Genomic DNA, 13,984 nt, shown 5'->3' with positions numbered 1-13,984 from the left:
TTGTGAAAGTGACTGTTCTGCATACACAGGCTGTTCCTCATTCCTGGGAAGACACCAGGCCCAGGATAAAAGGGCTCCAGTGCTAAACTCCTCAGTCCTCAGCGCTGACAGTGACAGCTTCTGCCTCCTCCACTGACCCAGTGAGTGCTTGGCAAAGGAGGCTCCAGGGGCAGGACTGCAAGGAGAGCAGGGCAGAAGAAGGGAGGGAGAGAGAGAGGGGTTACCATGGGGTGTGGGGGTGGGAGCCGGAACATGTGAGGGATTCTGTAACTTGCAGATGCTCCTGGTCCAGGCTTCTCTTTATAAAGCCTGTCAGGACATCCTCTCTTGATCTCTCTTGGTCAAGTAAGTATCTGGTGCAAAGCGAGCCATGGGGCTGGGGATATTCTAGGTTAGGGAGAGAAGGGCAACAAGAAGACCCGCTTTGTGGGCCATGGGAAGGAAGAAGAGGAGAAAGAAGAAAAAGCAGCAGGCAGAGGTTTGAACTGCTAAGATTTGAGCCATCAGTGTCTTTCCCTCTCATTCTCCTCCGATCACTGTGCTCAGAGATGACAAATATCCACCGAAATGTTTAACAATGACTGATCCACCCTGGGAAGGATTCTGAATTATGGCCAGTGATGTTTCCGAGTGTCTGGGAGGCCTCGCATGGGGCTGACTTCAGGGCCCATGTAGGAAGATGATCAGAATCTTGGACTGAGAAAGAACAGAAATGGGGAAAGCGAGCTCTACTGCAGTGAGCTGCACTTCCCGCCAGTTTCCAGATTCTGTTTATGATCTTGGTCATGAAGCAGCTTGTCTTGGGTGAGGAGTTAGTGAAATGCAGGGTAAAGGACACATCTGCTTCTCACTTGCATGCTGATGACTTTTTACATTTCTCCCTAGGGTCACTGACTTCTTCCCTAAAATGTTCTGCCAGCAGAGCCAGCAGCAGTGCCAGCCTCCTCCCAAGTGTCCCACACCTAAATGTCCCCCCAAGTGCCCACCCCAGTGCCCAGCCCCATGTCCACCTCCAGTCTCTTCCTGCTGTGGCCCCAGCTCTGGGGGCTGCTGTAGCTCTGGGGGAGGGGGCTGCTGCAGCTCTGGGGGTGGTGGCTGCTGCCTGAGCCACCACAGACGTCGAAGATCCCACCGCCGCAGACAGCAAAGCTCTGACTGCTGTAACAGTGGCAGTGGTCAGCAGTCTGGGGGCTCCAGCTGTTGTCATGAGTCGGGGGATTCTGGCTGCTGCTCTGGGGGCTGCTGCTGACCTACACCATGAGGACTTTCAACAAGCAGAGCTGGAAGACCAAAGTACTGAAGACCCACCCCAACCTGCTGCTCTTCCTCCCTCTTTTCCTGTCTTCTGTGTCCTGCAGCCTGATCCACTGAAATCTTCCAAAGGAATCTTTTGCACTTCCCCTAAAAATTTCCAGGCCCATCTTCTTATGAATTACAAACAATAAAGCCTTCTCCATTAAGCCTACCTGCCTCTTGCTTATTTTTGCCAGCAGCACCCCTACAGGTCAGTGTTAGCAACCTGGGTCCCCACCCTGCCTTGCCAGGGACAGAAACCTGGCTCAGGAGTGGTGATCAACTGGTCAGTGTGTACTCACAGGATGTCCCTGGAAAGATATCAGTTGACCTTTCCTGCACACAGAGAGGACCACTCTAATTTTCAGTTGCCAGTTGAGGATGTTCACCTCCCATGGGTACACTTGAGTTTTCGCCTCTACTATATTTTTTTTATTAATAATAACAATGACAACTCCTAATATTAAGTGAAGAATTAAAAAATGCTGGAACTGTACCCAACAACTACAACCTGGAAGCAAGTCAAATGCCCATCAGATGGAAGAAGGAGGAGGCGTTGTTAGACACTCACATGCGGACTGTGATTCAGTAATCCACAGAATGGACTAAAGCAACACAAAGCACACAAATAAGTGAAAAAAAGCACTTCCCAAAATTTTACTGACAGCGTGATACCCTTTTTATAAGTTAAAAAACAGTAAAATATATCCTTTTTGGCTGTTGTGCATATGACTATGAAATAGAAAATGAGATATGGATACAAAATTTTTTTGAATGATAAATACTTTGGTGGGGAAGAGCTGGGGTAGTTGTGTGGGGTAGGAACATGTGGTTGAAGGTGGGTTGTTGTTAACATCCTAGCTTTCATTTTGGTGGGTCCTCTGTTCTTTCTATATTGTTAAAATGAATGAGGGAGTGAATGAACAGATAGACAAATCAACAAACTAAATAATTAAGTGGTCTACGCATGGATCAATGATGACAGTGTGTCACGGTCCAAGAACTTCTGATTTCTCCAATTCTATACATTTAAGGTCCTGTTTTTCCAAAAAATGTGTTACAATCCTTAACTTACATAATGTTCTCATTTTATTCTCGCAACTCTTTAAAATATATAATTTTGATTCCCCATTAATTTTATAAATAAGGAAATTAAGTTTCACATAAGTTAAATAATTTGCCCAAGTTCACACAGTAAGAACAAAGCCAGACCTTTGTCAGTATCTTGAGTCTTTCACCTCTGCTCTCTTCTCTTTTCTCTTTCTTCTCACCTCTCCTGGGCAAGCGTATCTACTTCTGTGACATCAGTCAACACTCTTATGCTGATGGCTAAGAAGTTCCTTCTAGAGTGGCTTCATTGACCCCTCAATCTAAAATAAACCCCTTGTCACTCAGGCACATCATGCTGCTTCATTTCTTCATTTTACTTATCACTAACAAATTGTTCCTTATTTATTTACTTTTTTTGTGCCCTTCTCTTCCCACTTTAACGTAAACTTTTTGAGAGTGCAAACCTTGTTATCCTGTCCAGTGTCATCTTTCCAGTATCTAGAATAGAATATTGTGGTTGCGTGAAAACTGTCCTTCGGCTACGTAGCTCCTAGGTCAATATGCAAAGTCCATATGTGTTTCCTGAACTTTAGATTGATTCATTTGGCTGTCTTTCAGATTTTACCAATCAAGGGTTCCATTCTTACCTCAAACTCAAAATTCAAAAAATAAAACCCATTCCTAATCCTCCGTTCGTCAAACCCCTTCTCTGTTGATTTCCAACTCAGTGAATAGCACCATCTGCCTAGTTCGGAAACTGAAAACATCTTGGATTGTTCTCTCTCTTGTAACCCCCATCTCCCCCATCTCTTGGGTGTTCATTGGCCAATGACAGGCTGAAATGTCATTAAAATAAATGATACTCAGGCAAAAGTCTAAGAATATTTTTTTATGAAATAATGATTATTTCAGTTTAAATAGTCATTTTAGGTGTTTTCGTACATTATTGGAAATTATCTCTCATTGTTGATGTGTATGCATTGGAGACATATGTATTATCTCAATAAAATTCTAGTTTGTGTCCCTGAGTTATTAACTTCTCTTTACTTAGTGTACTCCTCTGTCAAAAAGGGCTAATAAAATCATGCAAGTGATAAGGTTGTTGTGAGGGTTAAATGACTTAATACATGTAAATAAACAGCTTAGGACAGGATAATAACATTTTGCTCTCAGGTGACACAAAAACCCCAGGAATACATTTATTCCACAGAGTGAGGACTTTTTGCCATCACCATCATGATCACACTTATCTTCATCACTAACATCAACATCATCACCATGATATGACCACTCCCATCAATGATCTTTGTTCTTTGAACCAACTTGGTAACTAACCCAGCCCACATTATTCACTTCCTTTCTGAATATCTAAAGTTCCAGCAATCAATTCCACACATTCTGTACTCAAGTGAGTACTGTCTTAATGGACTTTACGTTTTTGTTTTTGTAAGCTCAAGAAATGATGATTTTCTTATCTCTGTCCTTTCTAATTTCTTACAAAGTTGTCTTTCATTTCTCAATTATTTACCACTCTATTAAGCCCATTATTTGATAGAATGATTATAAAAGGGCTTCTGCTGTCACATCTCTGAAATCAGTCTCTCTAAGATTACTACTGATGTCCTAACAACCAAATGGAGTGGGCTCACTGGGGCATGATGATCGCCTTCTCCTTAGAACTCTCTCTTTCTTTGAATAATAACACACATTTTAAAAATCTTTTTCTTTCTTAGGCTAATACTGACTATTCCAATGCAGTGTCCATTCTCTTTGCTCATCTGCTATCCCTTAATGAAGTCTTGGGGCCTTCAGTTCTCTTTGATCCCTGTGAGCGTGATGACGTCATCCTTGCCGTAGAATCAACTAGGTACCATATTCCTCTCCAGTCTGAGTTCCATGCCCTCCCCTAAGCTCCAATAGGACCCAGGGCTTAGGTCTAACAATGAAGTCACGTTTCCTCATCTGTCTTCCACACTGGCTTGTGACAGCCTTCAAGGCAGGGACATTTATCCGTGTATTTTGAGTACTTAGTAGAGTGCCCATTCCAATGTAGAACACAGCACATATCTGCCTAATTAGGTCTACTTGTCTCTAATTTCAGAAGTCAATAAGGCAAAAATATGTATTTTCACATATCTAAGTATTGCCTACCCTCATACTTGGCCTTAAAATCAAAGTTCAATGGAATCTCCTATGAGTAAATGGCAGCATTTGTCATTTATCTTTTGCCTCCCCTGCCCTCCATTTCATCCTATTATAGCACTGACTATTCATCCCTTAGGCTATCTCCTGCCCTTCACTTGGCTGTCCCTTGAGTCTCCTTCCCTAGTCAGTGACCTGAGCTTCAACCCCTTTCCTGGGCTGCTTACACATTCCCACACTCCTTTGGAATTTCATTCCCTCGGCCTGTGCTCTCATTAGATAATATTCTGACCATTGACAGATGATGACATCCAAGGTCATGTCCCATTTGACCCAGTGTGTGCTCTCATAAGGGTACTTCCAGAGCCCAAATAATGGATTGAGACTGAGTCACAAGCTTCTACCTTGGGTGCTAAAATACAGCACCTCATTCATTAGTTAGTCAATCAGTATCATTAACTATTTTCTTCTTCATACTTATCCCCATTCTGTTAAACGCAATTTCAGGGGAAATGGAGATGAATAAAGTCCAGTGCTCACCAAATTCTCCATCTGGAAGAGCAGAGAGACATGCAAATGGACATGTCATTGTTCTAAGATAAGAGCTATTAGGAGCCCAATATGGGTCACAGGGCCTCTTACAGCACATAGGAAATTGACTTATAGTGCATTGTATACATGAATGTCCTCAAGGAAACCTGGCTGATATTTATGACAACAGCATCTTGCAAAATTCTGGCCCTAAGACAGACAATACATATATATTGATTTAATGAGTGAATGCATGCAAGTGGAATGGCTGGCCTGCAGCAGGCCTTCGGGGTAGATATCTGGGCAGTCTCTGGCTTCTGGGATTCCTCTGGCCCCATGTGGGGAGATCCTGGAGTCCTAAGTCTAGGAGTGTGAGGAAACACCTCATCCCAGGTTGTGAAAATGACTGCTCTGCATACACAGGCTGTGCCTCACTGCTGGAAAGACACCAGGCCCAGGATAAAAGGGCTCCAATGCTAGACTCCTCAGTCCTCAGCCCTGACAGTGACAGCTCATGACTCCTCCACTGACTGGGTGGATGCTTGGCAAAGGATGTTCTGGGACATAAGACTGCTAGGAGGGAGGGGCAGAAGAAGGCAGGGAGAGAGGAAGGAGTCATTGGGGGTCAGGATGTGAAGGATCCTGCAAATGCAGAGGTCTTGGTTCTCAGTATCATCTTCTAATTTATTCTTTGGAAAAAAAATGTTTTTGGATATGTCCTACCCCCATCTGACATCTTTGAGATTAAGGGTCAGAAAATGACTGCATTACCTTGTTTCTTTGGGGACAAGAAGGTTTATGTAGGAGTGATTTTGGAGCCCACATAGGGAGATGGTCAGCATATGTCACGGGGATCAAAGTGGACTGAGAAGAGGGAATATTTATCAAGGTTTGTCTTCCTCCAGATCAGATTCCAAATTGCATTGTAGGACTTGGTTCATGAACCAGTCAGTTGTAGAAGGTCGGTTTCTATGAAATCCAGGGGAAAGAAAATAATGAGAATGAATCCTTGAGATTGTGCGCTGATTTCTTTTTGTTTCTGTCAGGCTAACTGAACTCTTGCCAAGATGTGCTGCCAGCAGAACCAGCAGCAGTGTCAGCTCCCTCCCAAGGACCCTCCAAAATAACCCCCTAAATGCCCGCCCCACTGCCCAGCCCCATGTCTCTCTCCCATCTCCTCCTGCTGTGGCCCCAGCTCCCAGAGCCACCACAGGTTGTCTTTTCCACAGGCACCAGCACCAAAGCCCCGACTGCTCTGAGTGTGAGCCTTCAGGGGGCTCCGGCTGCTGCGGTGGCTCTGGGGGCTGCTGCTGACAGGGATCTTGCCCACAAAGGAGCAGGAATGGGACGACCCAAGTAACACGGATCCTTCCTCTGAACTTTTCCTCTCCTCACACCCTTTCTTCTGTTCTGGAGATTAAGATGCTAAAAATGAAGTCTTCTCACAGGCCTCATCCCTGTGCTCCCCACAAACGCCCCGTCCCCTAACCCAGCCGCCCCAGCCTTGGAATCATTAAGCCCTAAATCCCACCACAGGAAAAATAAGGTTTCTTCTTCCAGCATTTCTGCTCCTTGCCCTTGATGATCTGACACACAGCAGCACCTCCCTGCCTGACCCATGCGGATCACTGCTTCTCCAGGCACAGTTGCCCAATTCAGTTCCAGACATCCCAGGGAGCAAGCTGCTTTGTCCAGACAACCCCCAGGACGGTGACCCAGAGCAAGTTCAGTGACCTTGTTCTTGAATCTGGAAAATGGACCTTCTTCCCTCCTGTCAGTCCCAGGGTTGGGCACTGGAAACACCACACATGTGTAGGGGCAGTGGCTCTCATGCTGACTATGATTTCTATTAATTCAAAGACTGTTCATAATATTGAGCATTTTTAATTTTTATAACATTCTTTGATAAATAAGCAAGAAAAACACAATCGACAGAATATATACATGAAGATACAGAGATTCAAAGAGGCCACAACATAGAGTACAAAGGACAGCTGGGCCCAGAGCGGGAAGCTCCAGTGTCTTACTTTTTAAGTTATTTCTAAAGTCACGTGATCAGGCCTACATGATTTCCTACGTAGAATAATTTTGGCTCATTGCAAACTGTTTCATAAATGAATATTTTTCCATTGGGTGAGCATCATGATATACTAAAAACAGCTGTAACATTAAGTAATAATAATAATATAATGATGGTAATAACAACAATAGCCTTTATTGAGGGCCTATTCGCGGCTTGACTCTTCACACACCTTTTATTTAGCCTTTACAACAACCTGTGTGGCAGAAATTGTTTCCATGTTATATATGATGAAACTCACCAAGGCTCAGAGAGAGTACATGACTGCTCTGCCCCACAGCTGGCTGGAGGAGAGCCATAGGATAAGCCCAGGCCTGTCTGTCCCAAGATAGCTTACTTACCATTTCCCTAGGGCACTCAGCCTCCTAATTGCTGGTTTTACTTCTTGAGATCAAATGGGATAGAGTGATGATTGTGGCTGAGGGGACCTAATACCGGCATAGGGTCAACAATCCATTTCCTGGGTTAAGACAAACAGTCTGCACACCTGTGCCCCTGCTTCTGCCCCAGCTCTCCCGCGCCGCTCCTCACAGGGCACCAGAGTCTGATCTGGTCACACTTCTGCTTAAAATAGTGGCCAGTGATCTGAGAATGTGGACCCCCGGTGGCCCCTTCCTCCTGCTTGCACTCACTGGCCGCTCTCAGTTCTATGAACGTGCCACACTCCCTCCTGTCCCCTGTGCTTCTCTTTGCACATGCCACTCCCTCATTCCAGCATGCTCTTCACACTCTTCTGCTCCTACTTATCCTTCAGATCTCAGCCCCACATCCACTTGTTCAGGAAAGCCTTTGCTGGTCTCCCTGGCCAGGTGAGCTCTCCCTCATTCTGTGAGCTCCCAGCCCTCAGCAGCTCTCATCGCTCTGTGGACTCTCCTGTCAAATGCTAATCAGGGATGCCACTGATGATTTATCTGTGTGGCCCTTTGATTAATATTTGTCTCTCCACTTGACCAAAATCTCTCTAAGAACAGGGGAAACACTTGTTTGTTTGCTTGTTATCTTACCATTGTATCCACAGGGTGCAGCATAATGCTTTTTACACAGTAAATACCCAATAGCTGAATGAATCAATGCATGCGTGGGACAAAAAAGAGTCAGTATCATCAACCTTATCACCATCTTCCTTTCAATCTGTATCAGTGTTGAAATATCTTTCTTAATTGTTCCAGCCCCATGGGACATACATATAGTAAAATATATTGGTAGTCTATCTGAAATTGAAATTCAACTGGGCATCTTGTACTTTTATTTGCTGAGTCTGGCAACTATACCAGACGCTTGCCTTTTTGTGCTGTGCACCACACAATCTCATGTTTAGAGGCTCGCAGTCCCATTCTCCCACTAATTATGTGTGTGGCTTGTTCTCCTGAGTGAGAAGGTAAAGCCTTTGGAAGGCAGTGCCTCCTTTCTATGCTCCTACTCTGTGCTTCCATGGGCTGGAGCCCTCATTGCACTGTTTACGAGCAACTGTTTATCTATGTATTTTCCTTATGAGACTGTCAGCTCCCTGAGGGAAGAGGCTGTGAGTAGCTCCTCAGAGTGTTTGTTGAGTGAATGGATGATGACTGTTCTTAATTCAGTTCTAGGAATCTGGTAGGTAATCTGTAATTACCTGTTGAGTGAACAGGATTTAATAAGCTCCACTTCGTGAACTAAGGTCTTATCCATTTGGTGTGGAGCATTTGAAATAATGACTATTTATAGGGAAGACGTAAACAAGTAGTCATCGCCAAGAGGAATACACTGTTTCCTTGGGTTACAGGTCGGCTTCCAGGGAACACGTCAGTCTGGGTGATTTGTATTCCAAGATGCTTAGGGAAGATGCCTGACTGAGGTTCAAGAAGAGACTGATCCCTAGGGATGTTGTAAAAGGTATCATGTGTGACAGAGACGTTGTAATTCTATGGTTCATGAATGTGATTTAGGTTTGACCAAGATTTAAGGATATATCCCTACATATGTGTGTGTGATATATGCAAATATCACAAGATGTATGTATACATACATAGACATACATACAAATGCATATGTATCATCTTTATTGAGACATAATTAATATACCATACAGTTCATCCATTTAAAATTTATAATTCAATGTTTTTGGTATATTCACAGAGCTATGTAATCACCACCACAGTCTAATTTTAGAATATTTTCATCACCCAAAAACCAAAATCCTCTGGCCATTAGCAGTCACATCCCATCCCCCTGAGTCCTGCTTTCTGTATCTACAGAACTGTCTATTCTGGACATTTCATACAAATGGAGTCATAGAATATGTGGTCTTTTGTGACTGGCTTTTTTCACTTAGCATAATGTTTTAAAGGTTCATGCATGTTGTACCATGTATCAAAATTCATTCCTTTATATGGCCAATTCATATTCCATTGTATTGATATACCACATGTGTTTATTCATTCCTCAATTGCTGGACAGTTGGGTTGTTTCTGCATTGTGGCTATTGTGAATAATGTTGCTAGGAAACATTCATGTACAAATTTTTGAGTGAATGTTTTCATTTTACTTGGTGGGATTTTCATTTTGCCAGGAGGGGGATTGGTAGATCATATGGTCAATTTCTGTTTAACTTTTGAAGAACTGCCAAACTGTTTTCCACAGTGGCTGTGCCATGTACATTCCCATCAGCAATGTATTCAGAGTTCCAGTTTCTCTATACTCTCCCCAACACTTCTCGTTGCCTATATTTTTTTCTTATAGTCACGCTAACGGGTATGAAGTGGTATGTCATTGTCATTTGGCTCATCTTTTCATGCGCTTGTTAGCCATTTGTGTATCTTGTTTGGAGAAATGTCTGCTCAGATCCATTGTCCTCTTTTGAATTGTGATTTCTTTTTAATATTGGGCTGTAAGGCTTCTTTCCGTATTTTAGATACAAGTCCCTTTTCAGATAGATGATTTGCAAATATTTTCTCCCATTCTGTGGGTCAAATTTTCACTTTCTTAATAGTATCATTTACAGCTCAAAAGTTTTTAAATTTTTATTAAGCTCAATTTACCTATTTTTTACTTTTCTTACTTATGCTTTTGGTGCTGTATCTAGGAAACCATTGCTTAATCCAACACCATGAAGATTTACTCCTAAGTTTTCTTCTAAGAGTTTTATAGTTTTATAGTCTTATATTTAGGTATCGATCTATTTTGAATTACTTTTTGTATATGGTATGAAGAATCATATACTTTAACCTTAAGTTTACTTATATATTCTTATGAGCAATCTATATAATCTTATTGTACAAATTTCTCTTCTCATCTTTCCATCTCACGTATCTAATGCTGACAACGTCTATCATCATAGTCTTATATTTATTTATCCATTTCTTTCATTGTTCTACCACAATCTATAGTTTTATCTCTCTTTCTCTTTTTTCTAACTCTATCTCTATAATTTGAATTTAATATTAGGATCAGAAATAACTTCAGAATTTATCTAGTCCAATTGAGATTCAGAGAATTAAAGTGATTTGGCTGGAGGCCACACAACTTTTAATGTCTTCTTTGTGTTGATGAAAGAGATTTATAATGAATAAAGTCATTGTGCAATAATAAATTAAGCTCAATATTAAATTTAGGCAAAAATATATATAATAAGGTATCAAGTCTCTAACCTGGAAGGCAGTTTATCTTTGAAACCTACAGCGAACAAATAATTCAAACATAAAAAGTTAACCTGTATCTTTATATTCAATTTAATAAGTGAAATCTCATCTTCTTTCTAGCCAACTTATGTCTACTGAAGTTGTTCCTGGTATCCTATCAGACCACTAACTCTTTTAATTGACCCCTGGGACTTATTACTAGACTGATTTTCATTCAACAAACACTTAACGGGCACTTCCTAGGAAGCTGCCTTTCTGCTAGACATAGTCTTCTGCCACCAAGATGCTCATCATCTCGTGAAGAAACCAGACACATCAGCCAAGAAGTGCAGTATTTGTAGGTTCTATAAAAGACGACTGTTGGGGGTCCCAAAGTGGGTCCTTTTACCTGGGGTGGTGGTGAGAATAGAGCCTGGTAAGGCAGATGGAGACATTGGTGTTTGAGCTAAATACGATGGAAATATTAGTAGATGTTTAGAATTCAAAAGGACTAGGGATGGGTGGGGAGAGAGGAGCAGGAAAGAGCATTCTGAGAAGAGAAAAGTATTCTTAGAAAAGGCATTTGAAATGAAGCAGCAGCTTATATTGAGAGTAATTGTGAGGAGTAGGATGTAGCAAAAGGCTTCTTAGTAACTGAAGACAGATTGGCATTTGATGTATCTTTACCAATAATCCCCCTTTACTCTTGTCTAATACCCAATAATTGATAACCTAGTGATGCTATATTGATTACATTTTATGAGACTGAGCATCCATTTAAGCAGGACTCTCCATTTGCTATGGTGGCAATTGTCTGAGAGTTTACTATGATTAAAAAAGTAGTTGGTTTAGTTCTGCACTAAACTCAGAATATTATTTTTATTGTATGTGTTGTAAGAGAGCTGGCAAGCCTTTCAGAGGCCCCAAATTCTCTGTACAAGCAGAAGTACCATTTGCTTAGCCTAGTTTTTATTCTGCCAATGAAACATGCACATATTACTACTTAACTGAAGAAACATCATCAAATTTGCAAAATGTAAAAAGAGTTAAAGTGGATATATAGCTTTACTTTGCGTCATTATACCCACTCCTTTGTTTCCACACATTTTCCATTTATGCATTTCCAACTCCAACCTCTCTCTGTATCCCTCTGTGTCTTGACATCTCCTTGCATGTGCATTCAATGTTCTCCATCATTATCCTTATTGTGCTTGCTTTCTCTTTTATCTTTTAATGCCTCTGTTAAAGGTGGTTGCAAACAGAATTGGAGAGCTCTTCTGCTCTATCTAGTATCAACTTTTCTTTGTTCTCTCTGACATGGTCTTTAGGTGTCCTTGTTTCTTCACCTGCTAAACAGCCATGTGCTGACAATCTGTGATACTATTTTTTGCCTTTACCTTTACCCTAGTTGACACATAGGTATTATGTGGTTTAAATATGCATCTGATTTATTGAAGCTGGGCTTAAGGAGGAAAACTCAGTGGTATCCTAGTGACAGGGTAAAACAGTGACTACTTCAATTTTTGAGGGTAGAGGTCACAAGACCATAAGAATTCATCAGGAAAGATTAGAAGATAACTCAGATGACAAATATTGTCTCCATTTCAGGGAGGAGACCTGGGACCTCTGACTATTATAGTGATGGGAGGGGGACTAAAATGAAGATTGTGAAATGACATGAAAGGAGAAGTCTCTTATTGAATCTGTTGAAAACATACATCTCTGCAAACAGAGGACAAGTATTTATGTTCTAGCTCTCAGGATCAGGGCATCCCTAAGACACCAGTAAATTCCTTTTAAGGTTCAGCAAGCCAGGGCCCCAAAGGATCATAACTCCTGAAAAGGATCTCATAGTACAGTAAAACATAGAGTGCCTCTCTGAGTATCTGTAACTCAAGATAACTTCACATCATTATATATCTACTTCCAGAGGCTTCTATTTCTAGACAACGAGCTATGAATCCTGGTTCTGCCATTTTCAAGCTTGGGACCTATAACAAATTGCTACCTCTTTGAACTTTTATTTTCTTGGTTATAAAATAATGATAATAATATGTGCCCCAGGGTTCTTTTCTTTTTTTTTTTTATTAACATTAGCACCTGAGCTAACAGCTGTTGCCAGTCTTCTTTTTTTCTTTCTTTCTTCTTCTACTTCTCCCCAACCACCCCCCCGCCCCCGCCCCAGTACATAGCTATATATTCAAGTTGTAGGTCCTTGGCTTTGCTACGTGGGATGCAGCCTCAGCACAGCTTGATGAGCGGTGCCATGTCCATGCCCAGGATCCAAATTGGTGAAACCCTGGGCCACCGAAGTGGAGCACTCGAACTTTACCACTCGGGAGGGGGCCGGCTCCCCCACAGGGCTATTTTAAAGAGCAAGAGAGTTAATATATGTCAAATTCTTAGCCAAGTGACATTTATGCAGAAAGTGCTCAAGGAATCATCTCTAGACTTATGTGTGTTCTTCAAGTTGCCTCCCTCTCTTTCATTAAGGCATTCGTATATACTGTGATCCCTGTGCCTCTAAGTATCCTTCACATAATCTATTCAACTTCCAGTTTGCACCTTTTACACTTCTGTATTTTTTTAAAATCTGTAACTTCATCTCTATTTTTGCTCTATAGCTCATTATACCTATCTTAATTTTTATATTTTTTGTAGATATCTATATACTAGACTCTCTTTTGATAGCTTTATATCAATTTTGTAAATCACTAGATTTTTGTCACTTGTTCCTAGATTTATATCATTATATTTCTGGCTATGTATATTTCAACCTACAGGGTTTTCTAAATAGCCCCATATATTTATAGATACTGTTGAAAACTCTAACACCTAGCCTCATTGTCATATTACTTTCTGGGCCCTCTCCTCTGACCCTTCTCCCACTTCTCTTTGTAAAAAACAGGAAGCAGAAATTCACAAGGGTTGCAGCGCTCTTTGGTCTCTGGAGTGGACAATATCATTTCTTCTCCAGTGGTTGAAGATGTGTAAACCAAGCCCAGTTTCATGCCATTTTTCCACTCATCTATCCATCCATTTATCAACAGACTCATATTGTCAGGAATCTAAAGATACAAAGATGAACAAGATAGAGATTGTCCCTTCAAGAAGTACACATTCTATCAAGAAATGAGTGGGAGACACAAAGCTAATAGGATTCAATAATTTGTATTCTGATGGGGTCAGCTGGTCTATGTTTTCTGTTTTCCTTCTATACTGATTTCCTGACTATCTTCTAGGCCAACCTCAAGCCCAGGGCTATCCAAGTTCAGAGCACCTTGGCTGAATT

The 13,984-nt window shown here is 41.6% G+C and overlaps 1 protein-coding gene and 1 pseudogene across 2 annotated transcripts; both read left to right on the top strand.

Annotated features, from left to right (window-relative positions):
- On the top strand, positions 1-1,465 carry LOC100630324 (late cornified envelope protein 2A-like). 2 transcript variants are annotated; one of them, XM_070269018.1, is made up of 2 exons: positions 1-140; positions 886-1,465. In XM_070269018.1, exon 2 carries the CDS (start codon positions 908-910, stop codon positions 1,247-1,249), a length of 342 nt encoding a protein of 113 aa, XP_070125119.1. In that variant the 5' UTR covers positions 1-140; positions 886-907; the 3' UTR covers positions 1,250-1,465. The 2 variants fall into 2 exon arrangements, with proteins under 2 accessions (XP_070125119.1, XP_070125120.1); XM_070269019.1 differs by lacking the exon at positions 1-140 and adding an exon at positions 239-345.
- A 4,618-nt stretch (positions 1,466-6,083) lies between these two features.
- LOC138924368 (late cornified envelope protein 2A-like) lies at positions 6,084-6,330 on the top strand (annotated as a pseudogene).
- Positions 6,331-13,984: the final 7,654 nt, after the last annotated feature.

This window comes from Equus caballus, chromosome 5, assembly GCF_041296265.1.
Source record: "Equus caballus isolate H_3958 breed thoroughbred chromosome 5, TB-T2T, whole genome shotgun sequence".
NCBI lineage: Eukaryota > Metazoa > Chordata > Mammalia > Perissodactyla > Equidae > Equus > Equus caballus.
The sequence above is the reverse complement of the archived record's forward strand: the minus strand, read 5'-3'. Positions and strand labels throughout refer to the sequence as shown.

Excerpts from the sequence above, each read along its gene's own strand:
- LOC100630324 (XM_070269018.1), top strand. The coding sequence starts at position 908 with ATGTTCTGCCAGCAGAGCCAGCAGCAGTGCCAGCCTCCTCCCAAGTGT.